Source organism: Eupeodes corollae, chromosome 1, assembly GCF_945859685.1.
Source record: "Eupeodes corollae chromosome 1, idEupCoro1.1, whole genome shotgun sequence".
NCBI classification, from domain to species: Eukaryota; Metazoa; Arthropoda; class Insecta; order Diptera; family Syrphidae; genus Eupeodes; species Eupeodes corollae.
The window spans coordinates 158,418,519-158,432,803 of record NC_079147.1 but is presented as its reverse complement, the minus strand read 5'-3'; the positions used below and the strand labels follow the sequence as shown (position 1 = coordinate 158,432,803).

The 14,285-nt window shown below is 32.4% G+C and overlaps 1 protein-coding gene across 1 annotated transcript in view; it reads right to left on the bottom strand.

The window, feature by feature from the left end:
- The window catches only part of LOC129939306 (dopamine D2-like receptor), a 203,282-nt gene that overhangs the window by 22,674 nt on the left and 166,323 nt on the right, over positions 1-14,285 (bottom strand). Inside the window, exon 5 of the mRNA XM_056047282.1 lies at positions 13,759-14,247. Within this exon, the coding sequence (XP_055903257.1) occupies positions 13,759-14,247 (489 nt within the window). The remainder of the gene's footprint in view (positions 1-13,758; positions 14,248-14,285) is intronic.

Here is a 14,285-nt window from a genome sequence, read left to right as displayed (position 1 = left end):
AAAAATGGACTAAAATTAAGAATTTAAGAATTCAACAACAAAAAAAATTTAAAGACATGTTAATTAAAAGTTATCTGAATCAAGACACAAGGAAAATAAAATTGAAAATGATTAATTTAAAAGTATGTTCAGTTCAAGTTTGAGAAATATTCAAAACAAATTGCTTGAAACTTTCTGTTTTCGATTCTCATGGGACTGGGAAGGTTATACTAGAAACACAAAATTTAAGTCTGTCCCATAGAAAACTTGGAGTCTTTTTAACAATCAATTTGAAGAGTAAAATACAACAACTATATTTGAAGAAAGCTACCAGATCGTTATTTAAAAGCTGACAAACTTGAAAAGGGACATGATCGAACCTACGTAGGTTAAAAACAAACCGAGCTATTGTATTAAACGCCACCTTTAGTTTGTGAGGTGATTGAGAATCAAGATCTGCAAACAGCTCACACCCGTATGTTATTGTAGGTAGGACAAGTGCTTTTACCATATTTTAATTTATTATGGGTAGGTAGTACGGATTTAGTAACAGATAGTCCTCTAAGTGAAGCATAAATCTTTGACACAACTGTATCGACATGGTTATTCCAAGTTAAAGATCAAACCTAAATTTCTAATTTGGGCAACATATTCAATGGTACAATTATTCAACGTAACGGAAGGGAAATTATTTGGGTTTGGTTTTTATAGAAATTGGAAGAGCTTTCGTTTTTTCAGGATTAAGTTGAAGTCCGTTCCGTGTCGACCAATCATATATTGCCTCTAAATCAATGCTCATATTAGATATTGCATCTTTAAGCATCATCTCAGGAAAACTATTATATATTTGGACATCATCTGCATAGATATGAAACTGACAGTAAGACAAAACAGAGGGCAGATCATTAATGAACAATGAAAACATTAAAGGTCCAAGGATTGATCCTTGGGGAACATCATTAACAGGGAGGAACGAGGACATTCTACCATAACAAGACACGGCTTGCATACGATTGGTCAAATATGAGTAAATAAGTTTTTTAATTGTGTTCAGAGATGCTAAATAGGGTCGTCAATTTATCACAGAGAAGATAATGTCTGAAGCATGTCGTATGTCATCAGATACGTTTAGTAAAGCTGAAACACAAATATGTCCAGACCAAAATCCAGATTGCAAAGGATTCAATAATTGCTTGTCTTTAATATAATATTTTATCTGGTTACTTATCAGACTTTCAAAAACTTTAGATAGAAAAGATAGGATAGCTACCGGTCTATATTCCTTCTTCTTTAATTGTTTTAGGATAGGGATAATTTTCGATGTCTTCCATAGGATGGAATATATAGATGTCATTATAATGGTGTTGAATATGTTCGTTATGTGGGAAAGTAGGAAGGGTAGGAGGATTTTAATAAAGTCAGGATGAATATTGTCAAGTCCGGTGCATTAAGATTTCACGGAGAAAATTGTTTTACCTACCTGATAATCATCTACGGCACTTACCGAAAAGGTGTTATTAGTATCACTCTCTGCACGTCTAGAAGACATTTCACAGAATTGGGTATGTAAAGTAGAGAATTTAACATTCAAACCTTCCAAATCAATACTATCATCACAAGATTGAACGTCTTTTCTCAAAACCAATATTCTTAACTTCCTTCCAAAAAAACTTTGACGACCGATCTGAGTTAAACTTGTTGTTATAAAATTTGTATTTTGCAATTTTGATCAAATTCGTTACAGAATTACATAACCGTTTAAAGTCGAGGAGCATTTCTGGACAACCAAAACGTCTCCAACGTCGGTGTGAGACATCTCTAGCCTTAATAGCATTATGTATATCCGCAGAGAGCCAAGGACAACTTCGATATTTTATATGACACGTTTTTAATGTAGCATGTTTGTTAAAAAGATCTTTAATCACTGATGTAAAGTATTCAAGTTCATAGTTTACGTTAGATGTAATGTAAATTGAATGAAAATCCATCGACAAAAATTCGTTAAATAAGTTTTCAACATTAATATTACGAAAATCACGATACTGGAAAGAGTGCTGCGATTTTTTATCGAAATTTAAGTCAAGCGTTTAAAATAAAGGTCTTGACATGAAAACATAGGGATGGATAATTGACTATAACATTTAACAAAATTTTCATCACTAGTAAGGAAAACATCAATCAACGATGGTGCACAGTTAGGGAAGAAGTGGGTTGGTTCAGTATTATTAATAAAGGAGATTCCTAGGGAATTTATTGATGTTTTAAAACAATTTGATGTTTAGATAGCATCTATGCGAGTGCGAAAGAAGATTCGTCACATAGAAACTTTTACGCTTTCAAGTTCAGGATAAGTCATGTCACACATTAGCAGCGTTGAATTAACAGCAAATCGTATTGCAAGCAAATAGGCTTTATCAATCGAGCTTACAAAAGTAGTGTCATAGGAAAAGAGTGTAACAACTTACGATGACTGTTGTGCACATTTTTTACAAATGACCAAGACTTTGTATAGCTTTTGAGACATTTCTGCTCATTCAAAAACCGTCGAATACAGATCAGTTACAGGTCCTTCTTGTTCGTTTAAACTGATTTCGGTTTTCTTCAGTGCTGTTGGCTTTATAACAACAGCTCGAATCAAACCAACCGTTTTCTTTGGGTTTGAAAGATTTTACCCTGTTCGGAACAAAATTCCACAAAGAACTATGTTTGTTACCCTATCTGCGCTGGAATCCAAGTCCCTATCGAGGAAACGTAATGACCAGTTAAGGTTCCTGAAGAAATAGTTGAGACCGTTGCATTGGCTTTCTCATATTTTCAAACGGTTCTCTTACGGGTTTTCTCCTTCTTACAGATTTGACACAATGGTCTGATGTGCCTAAAGGCGATACTACATTGATCACATATTTATTGAAATCAGAGGTAAGAAAAAGTCTAGAGTGTTGGCGGACTGACCTGCATTGTCAGGAATCCGAGTCAACTAACTTAGGTCAGGTAGTCTAACTTAGCAAAGATCTCGACGTACCTTCCTTCGGGTGTTGTCTGATCAGAATAACACAGCTACGAAGAATTTTGTACATTAAAATTGCCCATAACAACAATCTCACTGTGAAATAAGTAGTCATAAAATTAATTAAATTATTTCGTTTGTCATGATGGAAGCAATTTCTCCTCATAGCTTCCTGAACTAATGGAGTTTCTAATTATTTGTGGTATCATTAATTACCTACAAAATATTACATATAAAGGGTGGTTTTTAAAAAGGTTGATTAATTAAGAAAAAATAAAACGTGTACAATTTTATGTTATGGCCAAGAATTAGGCTTTGTCACGACCGTTTCACATTATTATTAAACCCAGAGAAAAAATCCGGTGGTATTAAAACGCACGATCTTGGAGGAGAATAAAACTCATTTATGGAAATAATTATAAATCAATAATGCAACCAATGCTCGTTTCAAAAAGAATTCTCGACAAAAATAAGTGATGCATTATTTATATGCGTAAAGCTTTATATAATATGCATAAATTGAAGATTTTAATTTTGATATATTTTTCTAAAGAAACAATAAATATCCCAAATCCATATTCATTCAGTGTGAATTAATGTCTTGGGTTGGTGCAAATAATAACAGCTCAAGCTTATTTCAATGAAATGGTACATTATTTCATACTCGGCTTACTGCTTTTTGAAATATCTCCATCAGCGGTATAAAATATATTAATATACCAATAACCAATAAATGTACATTTAAAAACACACATTCTCGTATATCATGCAGGAGTCCAAAAAACTTTCAACTTTTATTTTATATATTCAATGAACAGTAATAAATTTTCTTTCACCAATGTTCACGTTCACATCAGTATAGGTATAATATGTGTGTATGTGGGTACCTTATATCCTTTAAAATAATTTGTAATCCTTAATGGCATTTCCGAGGTTTGTCATTAATTGATGGAAGTAATTTATTATTTTGGGGTGAGCAAAAGTTTGGATATAAGTACCTACATAAAAACATTAAGCAAAGTCAGCTTGGGTAAATTTGTTCGGGTACCTGCCTTGCTTACATACAAATATATCTCTTTATATGTGTGTAGGTATATTTTGAAGTTCTTTTATCACATAGTGCGCTCGAATTAATTTTAATTATGTTACAGAAATAAACAATTTAACGACCCAATACAACAATTTTAATCAATACTCAATCAATAGCTTCAAAGTGAATATTTTTTAAATGAGAAACTGTCGGGTAATGATGAACCTGTCATCAGGCTTGTGAATTCCTGATAGTTGCTTATATAAGTCGTGCAGTGACTGTGTAATTAAAAATTGATAACATTGTTATCGTACAATTATGTTCTTTTATAAGTTACTTTTTACATGAGTAAAATTAAGATAGTTTGAAAACCTCCGTAAAACGAACTCATTATGGGTTTTGAATACCTTTAAAATATGCCAAAGACAAAGTGTGAGCAGTAGGAAAAGAGATAGGGTTTGGATAGGATGTGCTGGTATACATTGAATTTTAATTCCTTAACATTGTAATGGTAGGTATCGATAGAGCGTGGCAAGGCATTCCACATTCGCGTAGTACGGATAAAAAACGAATCTCTGTACTTCATAGTATACGAAGTTGAGTTAAACTAAGGGGCATTCCTAGAAGTGCGAGTATTACGGTTAAATTGTTTAACGATAAAAAAGCGTGAGACAAGAAACTTTACGAGGATGTCAGAATGACTTAATCGTGTTGATAGTATTAATGTCACCAATCATTTTAAAAACTCTTTATTGGATGCTGGCCAAGAGGCTTAAATAAGTTACTGGAGCACCAGCCCAGAGATGAGGGTTATATTTAAAGATTCGGACGTATATAAGTTTTGTAGATTGTAGCCAGATCAGACGGAGAGAAACATTTCTTGGATCGTTCCAAAAAAGAAATCTTGCGGAAGTTTTGGCAACTTCGCCCCACAAAAGGTGGTTGCTGATTCACATTCCAAGGATGTCTAGATTTTTCGTTTCGTTGATGCAAGTGCCACTCATAGATAGTTGCAAGGAGGGGGTATCTCGCATTAACGATACAAGGTCTCATTTGGTTTTCGAAGCATTAAATTCCACATGGTTTTTCATTCCCCATTGTACAATGCTGTGTAGGTCGGAATTAAATGAGCTTATCATATTTTGCCGTTGCAGTTCCACATCGAAAGAGGAGGGTTTTTAGTCAGGAAACGAATATGAAAAGCTAAGAGTATTATCGTCAGCGAAATAATGTAGTGGATTAGAAGTAGAAGACAAGAGATTATTTATAAAAATGAGGAAAAGGGTCGGAGACAAATCAGAGCCCTGGTTCACATTAGTATTTGGGTTATGGATTTCAATAATTAATCAGCGTTTGGGATTTAGATTAGTACCATCTGGACCAGCGGATTTATGAATGTTCAGATCTTTAAGAACTCTCGGCACAATTCGAGTACGAAAAAAGCGCGTTCAAGAACTGGTTGAGCCAAGACACTATCTGGTAAGGTGGAGTTATATAGAATATGGAAAATTTAACAGAATAGCTAAAAATTATTAAGTCATTATAAAATACGGGATGGGTGTAACCTTAAATAGTAATATCCCTCAAACTCACTCAACGTGGTTGTACGGGCCACTAAATCGTTTTTTTATTTCACATATTTTCATTTTTTCTGCAAATACCTCGAAAATGGCAAAAAGTACATGAAAGTAGGGATACACAGTCTTACAACAAATTTATTCTCCTACAAAAAAGGCCGTAGAGATATATCTCTAAGAATGATAATTTTCGAGATATTAGTTAATGAACTTTAAGCTATTTTCTAAAATTTGGTTCGAAAATATATGGAAATTTTAAATGTCTCGAAAACTATTTGTCTTAGTATGGTCCTGATTACTTTTGTGTAGCAAATGGAATTTAAGAAGAAATTGTCTGTACAACTTGTCATTTTAGGGAAATGACAGAAAAATAAAAATGTCATTAAAAAAACTAGACGATGGTGATAGTTAGAAAACGAAACGAATGCATTTTTAACTTCCCATAGGAAGTTATTGTAATGGGTCCAATTTGTCAAATTGAAAATTTTGACATTTCTCGACGTTTCAAGGTCCCTATGGTCGAAATAAGAGATTTTTAGAAAGATGTCTGTGCGTGCGTGTGTACGTACGTTTGTACGTCCGTACGTCCGTACGTTCGCGACGTTTTTTTCGTCGTCCATAGCTCAAGAACCAGAAGAGATATCGACTTCAAATAAATTTTGTTATACAGATAATAAGGCAGAAAGATGCAGAAAGGGCTCTCAAGTAAATAACGTGGGTGTTTTTTTTTTACTATAGCAGTTTGAAAAAGTGAACATTTTGGTTAACCCTAAATATCTTACGAACCAAAAACGCTAGAGACTTGAATTAAATTTTATATAATATATTGTAACGTGACACAAAACAGGTATATTTTTTGAAAAAAATCAATATAACGGTTTTTTTTATAAATCAATAAAAGTGAAAAAAAAAATTTGTCACCTCCAAAATTTTACGACCGAAATATGATTTCATCTCTAAAACAATTTTGTGCAACGGAGAATAATGTTTTTGATATCTGATAAAATTTTGAGAAAAATCTCATCGACAGTTTTTTTTACAAAAAATAAAAACCTAAAAAAAATGTATAAAAGTTGGTAAAAATTGATTTTCGTCTCAAATATCTTTTCAAAACTTTGAGATATTGGCTTTAATTTACTTTTATCTTTCAAAAGATCTTGTTTTCAACATTCAGTTAAAGTTTGAAAAAAATCGATTTGACAGTTTTTGTACAAAAAATTAAAAACCGAAAAAAAAATTATCAAAAGTTCGTAAAAAATGATTTTCGACTCAAATATCTCTTAAAAACTTTGAGATAATAGGTTCTTACTAATTTTTTCTTATAAGAAATATCGTTTTCAACATAAGGATACATTTTGAGAAAAATCTAATTGACAGTTTTTTTACAAAAAATAAAAACCTAAAAAAAAATGTATAAAAGTTGGTAAAAATTGATTTTCGTCTCAAATATCTTTTCAAAACTTTGAGATATTGGCTTTAATTGCCTTTTATCTTTCAAAATATCTTGTTGTCAACATTCAGTTAAAGTTTGAAAAAAATCGATTAGACAGTTTTTGTAAAAAAATTAAAAACCGAAAAAAAAATTATCAAAAGTTCGTAAAAAATGATTTTCGACTCAAATATCTCTTAAAAACTTTGAGATAACAGGTTCTTACTATTTTTTTCTTATAAAAAATATTGTTTTCAACATAAGGATACATTTTGAGAAAAATCTAATTGACAGTTTTTTTTACAAAAAATAGAAACCTAAAAAAAATGTATAAAAGTTGGTAAAAATTGATTTTCGACTCAAATATCTCTTCAAAAATTTTAAATATTGGCTTCAAACTATTTTTTTCTTATAAGAAATATTGTTTTCAACAGTTGCTAAAATTTTTAAAAAATTCGAATTGACAGTTTTTTTACAAAAAATAAAACTCTAAAAAAAAAACAATACTAAAACTTGGTAAAAATTTACTTTCGGCTCAAATAGCTTTTCAAAAATTTACAATATTGGCTTCAAACTTATTTTATTTCAGAGAAAATATTGTTTTCAATATTCAGTAATTTTTATATAAAAATCCAACAGTCCGTTTTTTCATAAAAAATAAAATCTACAAAAAATAGTGCGCAAATTTGGTAAAAATACATATAGACAAACTTTTAAGCAAGACAAATCGACAGACGGGATGGGAAGTTATCAGTGTGGGTCGCATCCCAACCTCTTTTTATTTTTATTTTTATTTTTATCAATCAATCTTAAAGCGATTGATCTATGAAGACTATTTCATTTATTTTCATCACTTTTATTAAAATATCTAAATGCATTTTCTATTCTATCTATTGGATATGAATGCAAAATAAACCAGATTTTAAATGTTTGGCATAGGTTGGAGTAGAGTTCGGTAAATGGAATATCTTTGAACAGCTTTGAATTCTTTCATGGAACTATCAGTAAACGCCTTGTCTTCATAGCAAATACACCATTAAACAGTAGCGTTATACTTGATATTTTGGGGCAAGATCAATATTTGGATTTGCGAAAAATTTCGACCACATCAAGTTGATTTCTAAATTAGGTTCAGTGCTTTTTTCATTTGAATGTTTGCCAAAGTTTAGGTTTAATAATAATAAAACACCATATTTATCTGCTCATTAATGAGTCTCAATTTTTGTTCTGTCTGACGATTCAAAAAGATTCTGAAGCACGTCAGTTTAAGTTATTCTGATTTGTGTATTTCTGTATTTCAGAAACCGGATAAATTTTAAGTTTTTGACTGTATTCGTTCTGAAACAAAATTGCATCAAACGTTAAAAACTTCGACAGTTTTTCATAAGGAGCTTTCATAATGTTTGAAAACAAAGGTAGGTAAGTACTATGTAGAGATGGTAGTCACAAGCAGCAGTTGCTGAGCCACTCAATAAAGCGCCGTTTTGATACCATAAACTCTTTGGAAACGTGTATTGAAAAATAAAAATGTAAAACGATAATATTTTGACGGATTACTATTGACAAAATAAGCGATACTAGAGCCACTTTATTGCGGTCAGAAAGGAAACCAGATCTTGAATTTTTATCTCGGAAAGTTTCAAGACCATTCTAGAACTGGCCAGCGCAGGACATTTACAAAGAAAGTTAAGTGAAGAGTTTCCCTTTTTATGTTGGCCTAATCAGTTACTGGAGTGCATTATTGTGAGGGATACCCAGCTTTGCCTATCGGCCTATGTCAGGTACATATTGCAGTGACCCTGGCTATGTCATGCTTGGTTCTGCATACAAGTTCCATAGCATGGTTTTTCTTATAAGTAGGCCATATATTCCTGGATATGGCGCAGTCTGTTATACTATTCCACCTAAAGTTGGGTTCTGTCAGAACCATTAAGAAAATTGTGCCTGTCATAGCTCCATGAGAAATATTTACCCTTTCCAAAAGTGGAATGACCAATCCTTCCCATGCTAACTCATCAGCCCGTTCATTTCCATAAATGCCTCTGACATGAAATCGAAATAAGAGTGACACGGTGGTTGATGTTGAGGCTGGATAGTTCATCCCGACATTGTAATCCAATAAGGACATTGTTGTGGCGTAATTGTGGCTTCTCTAATTGCTAGCAATTCCGCTTGAAATAGGCTAGCTCAATCTGGTGGCCGAATAGTCTAATAGAGACATTTAAGAATTTGGAAAAAATTCCGACCCAACTCCACACTCTATCTTTAGCCTGTCAGTAAAGATAGTGGTAGTGGTGGATAGTGCCTTTTTTGGCAGAAAAGTTTACTTTAAAATCTTTACTGAAATTCAGGGCAGCTGGAATAAGTTCGTTATTGCTGCAATGCCCAACAGTTTGATTCTCTAAGCCTTAGCTTAAATACTTAATATTTTATTTAATGTGTAGGGGTGCTGGTAGGAGGTGCAAAATATGATTCAAGTCATCTGTTGAGCAGGTTCGAAGGGCCACTGTAGTGCCGACACTAGCTATTTTTTTAACCTTCCTTAGTTTCTCGATATTGTATTTCTTGTTAAGCGCAGGCCACCACACTATCAATCCATAAGGTAAAATAGGCCAAAAAATTCTCTACTTTTAATACTGTCCTAACTTAACTTAAAAACTTAAGTAAGTTGGAGGAGCACCAGACCAGATACGGCAGTTATAATCTAACATTGGACGTGTAAAAGTCTTGTAGATAACAGCCAGATAAGAGGAGAGGAAAAATTCTTGCTTCGGCTCAGAAAACCCAAACGTCTTTCGGAATTTTTGGCGACATCACGTATGTGATTGTTCCACAAAAGGTGGTTGATGATACACATACCGAGATGTTCAGTCTCCTCGACGCAAGTGCTATCTATGTATAATGGCAAGGGCTATATATATATAGCTTTAACGATACAAGAAAGTATTGGGTTTTCGAAGCATTAAATTTCACGCAGTTTTTTATCCTCCATTGTACAATGCTGTTAAGGTCGGAATTTTATGAACTTATCATATTTTGTAGTTGCAATTCCACAACCGAAGAAGAGGGACGTTCATCTGAAAACGAATATGAAAAGCTAAGAGTACTATCGTCAGCGAAACAATGTATTGGATTAGAAGTTGCTGACAGGGGATCATTAATAAAAATGAGAAAGAGTGTTGGAGATAGAACAGAGCCCTGGGGCACACCAGCATTAAATTTGTGGATTTTAGACTTGAACCCATCTTATACCACCTTTTATATTGGTCTGACTGTCCTTAGCTGGTCAAGTGTTTGTGCCTTCAAGTTCCATTGTTTGAAGTCCTCAAGTAGGGATCGGTAGAATAGCAGGCTCGAAGGTATATTTCATTGTGTTTGCAGTTTAGTCGAATTGTAAAATATGTTTGAGGCTCCAGAATTGTTTCCAGTGATTTGGGATAATTCTGTTAATTTCTTAATTTCTTGGCCCTTAATTGATTTTAGCTGTTCCAAATAGTTAGCTTTTGTAGAAATAAGAACTACATCGTCTATAAATCTTTAATTGTTTAGAACCTGTCCACGTATCCGTATTCCGTACTTTGTTTCCCGGTTAGTTTTTTGGAAAATGTCCTCAGAACTGATTTAATAAAGCTGGTGAAAGCGGATATCTCTGCCTATCTCCACTTGTTATATTTAATTTGCGTCCTATATTCTTTGTTTTTATCCGTGTTATTATTTTGTCTTCAACGGAGTCAAAAGCTTAACTAAAGTCAGTAAATAGAAAACTAACAGGTAGTCTACATAAATCAAGTGCATTTTTAACTTCCCATAGGAAGTTATTGTAATGCGTACGATTTGTCAAATTGAAAATTTTGATATTTCTCGACGTTTCAAGGTCCCTAGAGTCGAAATAAAAGATTTTTAGAAAGATGTCTGCGCGTGCGTGTGTACGTACGTTTGTACGTCCGTACGTCCTTACGTTCGCGACGCGACCAGAAGAGATATCGATTTCAAATAAATGTTGTTATACAGATAATAAGGCAGAAAGATGCAGAGAGGGCTCTCAAAAAATTGCGCGGGTGGTTTTTTTACCATAGTAGTTTGAAAAAAAGTTGAAAATTTTGGTTAATCCTAAATATCTTACGAACCAAAAACGCTAGAGACTTGAATTAAATTTTATATAATATATTGTAACGCGATATCAAAGAAATATATTTTTTGAAAAAATCCATTGAACGGTTTTTTTTATAAATCAAAAAAACTGAAAAAAAAATTGTCACCTCCAAAATTTTACGACTGAAATATGAAATATATCTCCAAAACAATTTTGTGCAACGAAGAATAATGTTTTTGACATCTGATAAAATTTTGAGAAAAATCGAATTGACAGTTTTTTTTATAAAAAATACAAATCTAAAAAAAACATTACTCAAAGTTGGTAAAAATGGAATATCGATTGAAATATCTTTTCAAAAACTTGAAATTTAGGCTTCAAACTTATTTAATCTTATAAGAAATATTGTTGTCAACGTTCTGAAAAATGTTGAGAAAAATCGAATTGATAGTTTTTTTTAAAAAAGATAAAAACCTAAAAAAATATTAATAAAAGTTGGTAAAAATTAATTTTCGACTCAAATATCTTTTCAAAACTTTGAGATATTGGCTTTAATTTACTTTTATCTATCAAAACATATTGTTGTTAACATTCAGTAAAATTTTGAAAAAAATCGAATTGATAGTTTTTTTTGCAAAAAATTAAAAACCGAAAAAATATCAACAAAAGTTGGTAAAAAATTATTTTCGACTCAAATATCTTCTCAAAAATTTGGAATAAAGCTTAATTTTTACCTGTTTATTGTATATTGTTTTCAACATTAAGATAAATTTTGAGAAAAATCGAAATGATAGTTTTTTTTACAAAAAATAAAAACCTAAAAAAAGCAATACTAAAACTTGTTTAAAATTTACTTTCGACTTAAATAGCTTTTCAAAAATTAAAAATATTGGCTTCAAACTTATTTTATTTCACAGAAAATATTGTTTTTGATATTAAGTTATTTCTATATAAAAATCCAAAAGTCCGTTTTTTCATAAAAAAATAAAATCTACAAAAAATAGTACGAAAATTTGGTAAAAATTGATGCGAGTACATATAGAGAAACTTTTAAGCAAGACAAATGGAAAGACAGGATGGAAAGTTATCAGTGTGGGTCGTATCCCAGCCTCTTTTTTATTATCTGATTCATTTTCTGTAAGTGGTTTGTTGTTGAGAATCCTCTAAATCCAGCTTGTTTGCTTGGTTACATGTTATTGAAGTCTTCTTTGATGGCCCTGTAAAGGGTTATAGGGAACATCTTTGTGTATTAATGTTATCGTTGTTTCCATTTTTCAGAAATTTGTTTTGTTTGTACTATTTCGTTAAATATGTTTCCTTAAATTGTCATTGTTCAGATTGTCAATGGTCACTTTGAAAGTTTTCCTGCTAAAAATAGGCGTGTAGGTATTGAATACATGACTGTTGCCTATTGTATCTTCTTCTGTGATATTTTTAGTCGATGTGAACAGTTTTTCCAAAAATTTAGTAGTGTTTTCATAGATGTCTTTTCGGTTTGTTATAACAGCTCTGTTTTGGCATTAATACTTCCAGTACATTCTTGTTTATTTCTCAAATACATATGTTTTTGCTTTTTAATTAAGTTTGTGTGTCTAATTGTATCGTTTATATTGTTTTCATTAATTTCACGAATATCTTTCGCTCAATGCACTTTAAACCCTGCACAAACACCATTGCGTAAATGTACTCCTCTTTCAAATTGTATACTTTTTAACAGGTTTTTAAAATTTAATTTTAGCCAAGCAGTATGTAAAAATGGTTCTTAGAAACACAAAGAAAGTTTGCCTGGCCTTCACCCATTTTACTGGTAAAGTTCAATTAAAGCAACAAATTAGAGAGAACTCGCACACAAACAAAAAAAAGTTATTTGTTTGATAAAACAATACTCCGTACGTACCTTATAGATTTTGTTTTTTTTTTTTTTAAATTCTTTTTAGCTTTTTTTGTCAAACTTGAAAAAAAAGCTCTGAATCTGAACAAAAACAACTTTACGTAAGTAGCAAAATGAACAAAAAACAAAACCATTCTAGCGTTGACGTTTGTTGAAGGACTTGGCTTGTCACAGCTTTGGCAGAGATGAGAACTAAAGTACTTAAGCCCCACGATAAAGCACCATGAATGTGTGCCCTCAAATCTCAGAGATGACTACACTTTGACGTACAGAAGATTAGCTTGCATGACAACGAATAAACATTATACCTATACATACACATATATAAAAAGTCGATGGATGCAGGCTTGCCAGATTTAGCTTTTGCCAAAACTACGGACAAAAAATTCATTATAACAGCTCAATGATAATTGGGCTATAAGTAGGTAGCCCAAATTAAACTTTTTCGTCGAACTAATAAAATATACAAACTAAACAATCAAATTATTAAGGAATTATCAAATATCAAAATTATAAACATTTTTTAAAAGCTAAAAACTTTAGCTATGTAAATATTGGTACCTCAACTAACACCAACAATTATAATGCAGGCTACCAGCTTTTTTGTGTATTGAAATTGGGCTACTATTTCTGGGTGAGATTTAAGGGCTAAAAAACATTTTTAATAAATTTATCGAGCTATAGTTGAGGACATGGCAACCCCGGTTGTCGGTTGGATGGGGCTGAAATGATTTTTTTTCATACATACGTACATCTCTAAGGTGACGTGTGAACGCGGATGTGGATGTCCCGGAGATCTCCAGTAAATTGCGCTCTGCTGGGACTGTGATTTCGATATGCGTGGTGATGATTTGATGCATCGCCCTGATGATGGAGTATTGCATCTAACACTAGCTGGTGTTTGATTAATCTCTTGACGGAAATTAGAATTGCCGCCACCACCATTACCATTACCGTTACCATTACCACCTCCAACGCCTGGCCAACCGACACATGCATCTCTCATCAGGTGGCGCTTTTGTTTTTGTGAAACTGAATTTTGATGACGATGTACACGATGCAATGCATGAGGTTTTTGTTGTTTGTCAAAGTCATTAGTGCAGCTCGTTCCATTAGAATTAGAACTTCGATTCGAGTCCGTTAGGAACTTGTTGTAGCTGCCGCTTGAATTGCTGTAGGTGTTACTCAATTGCTGATGATGATGGCCATGTTGAGGACGAATCGCAAATCTTCCACCAAGTCTGATAAAAGAGGAAATTAAATTCAAAATCAAAATGAC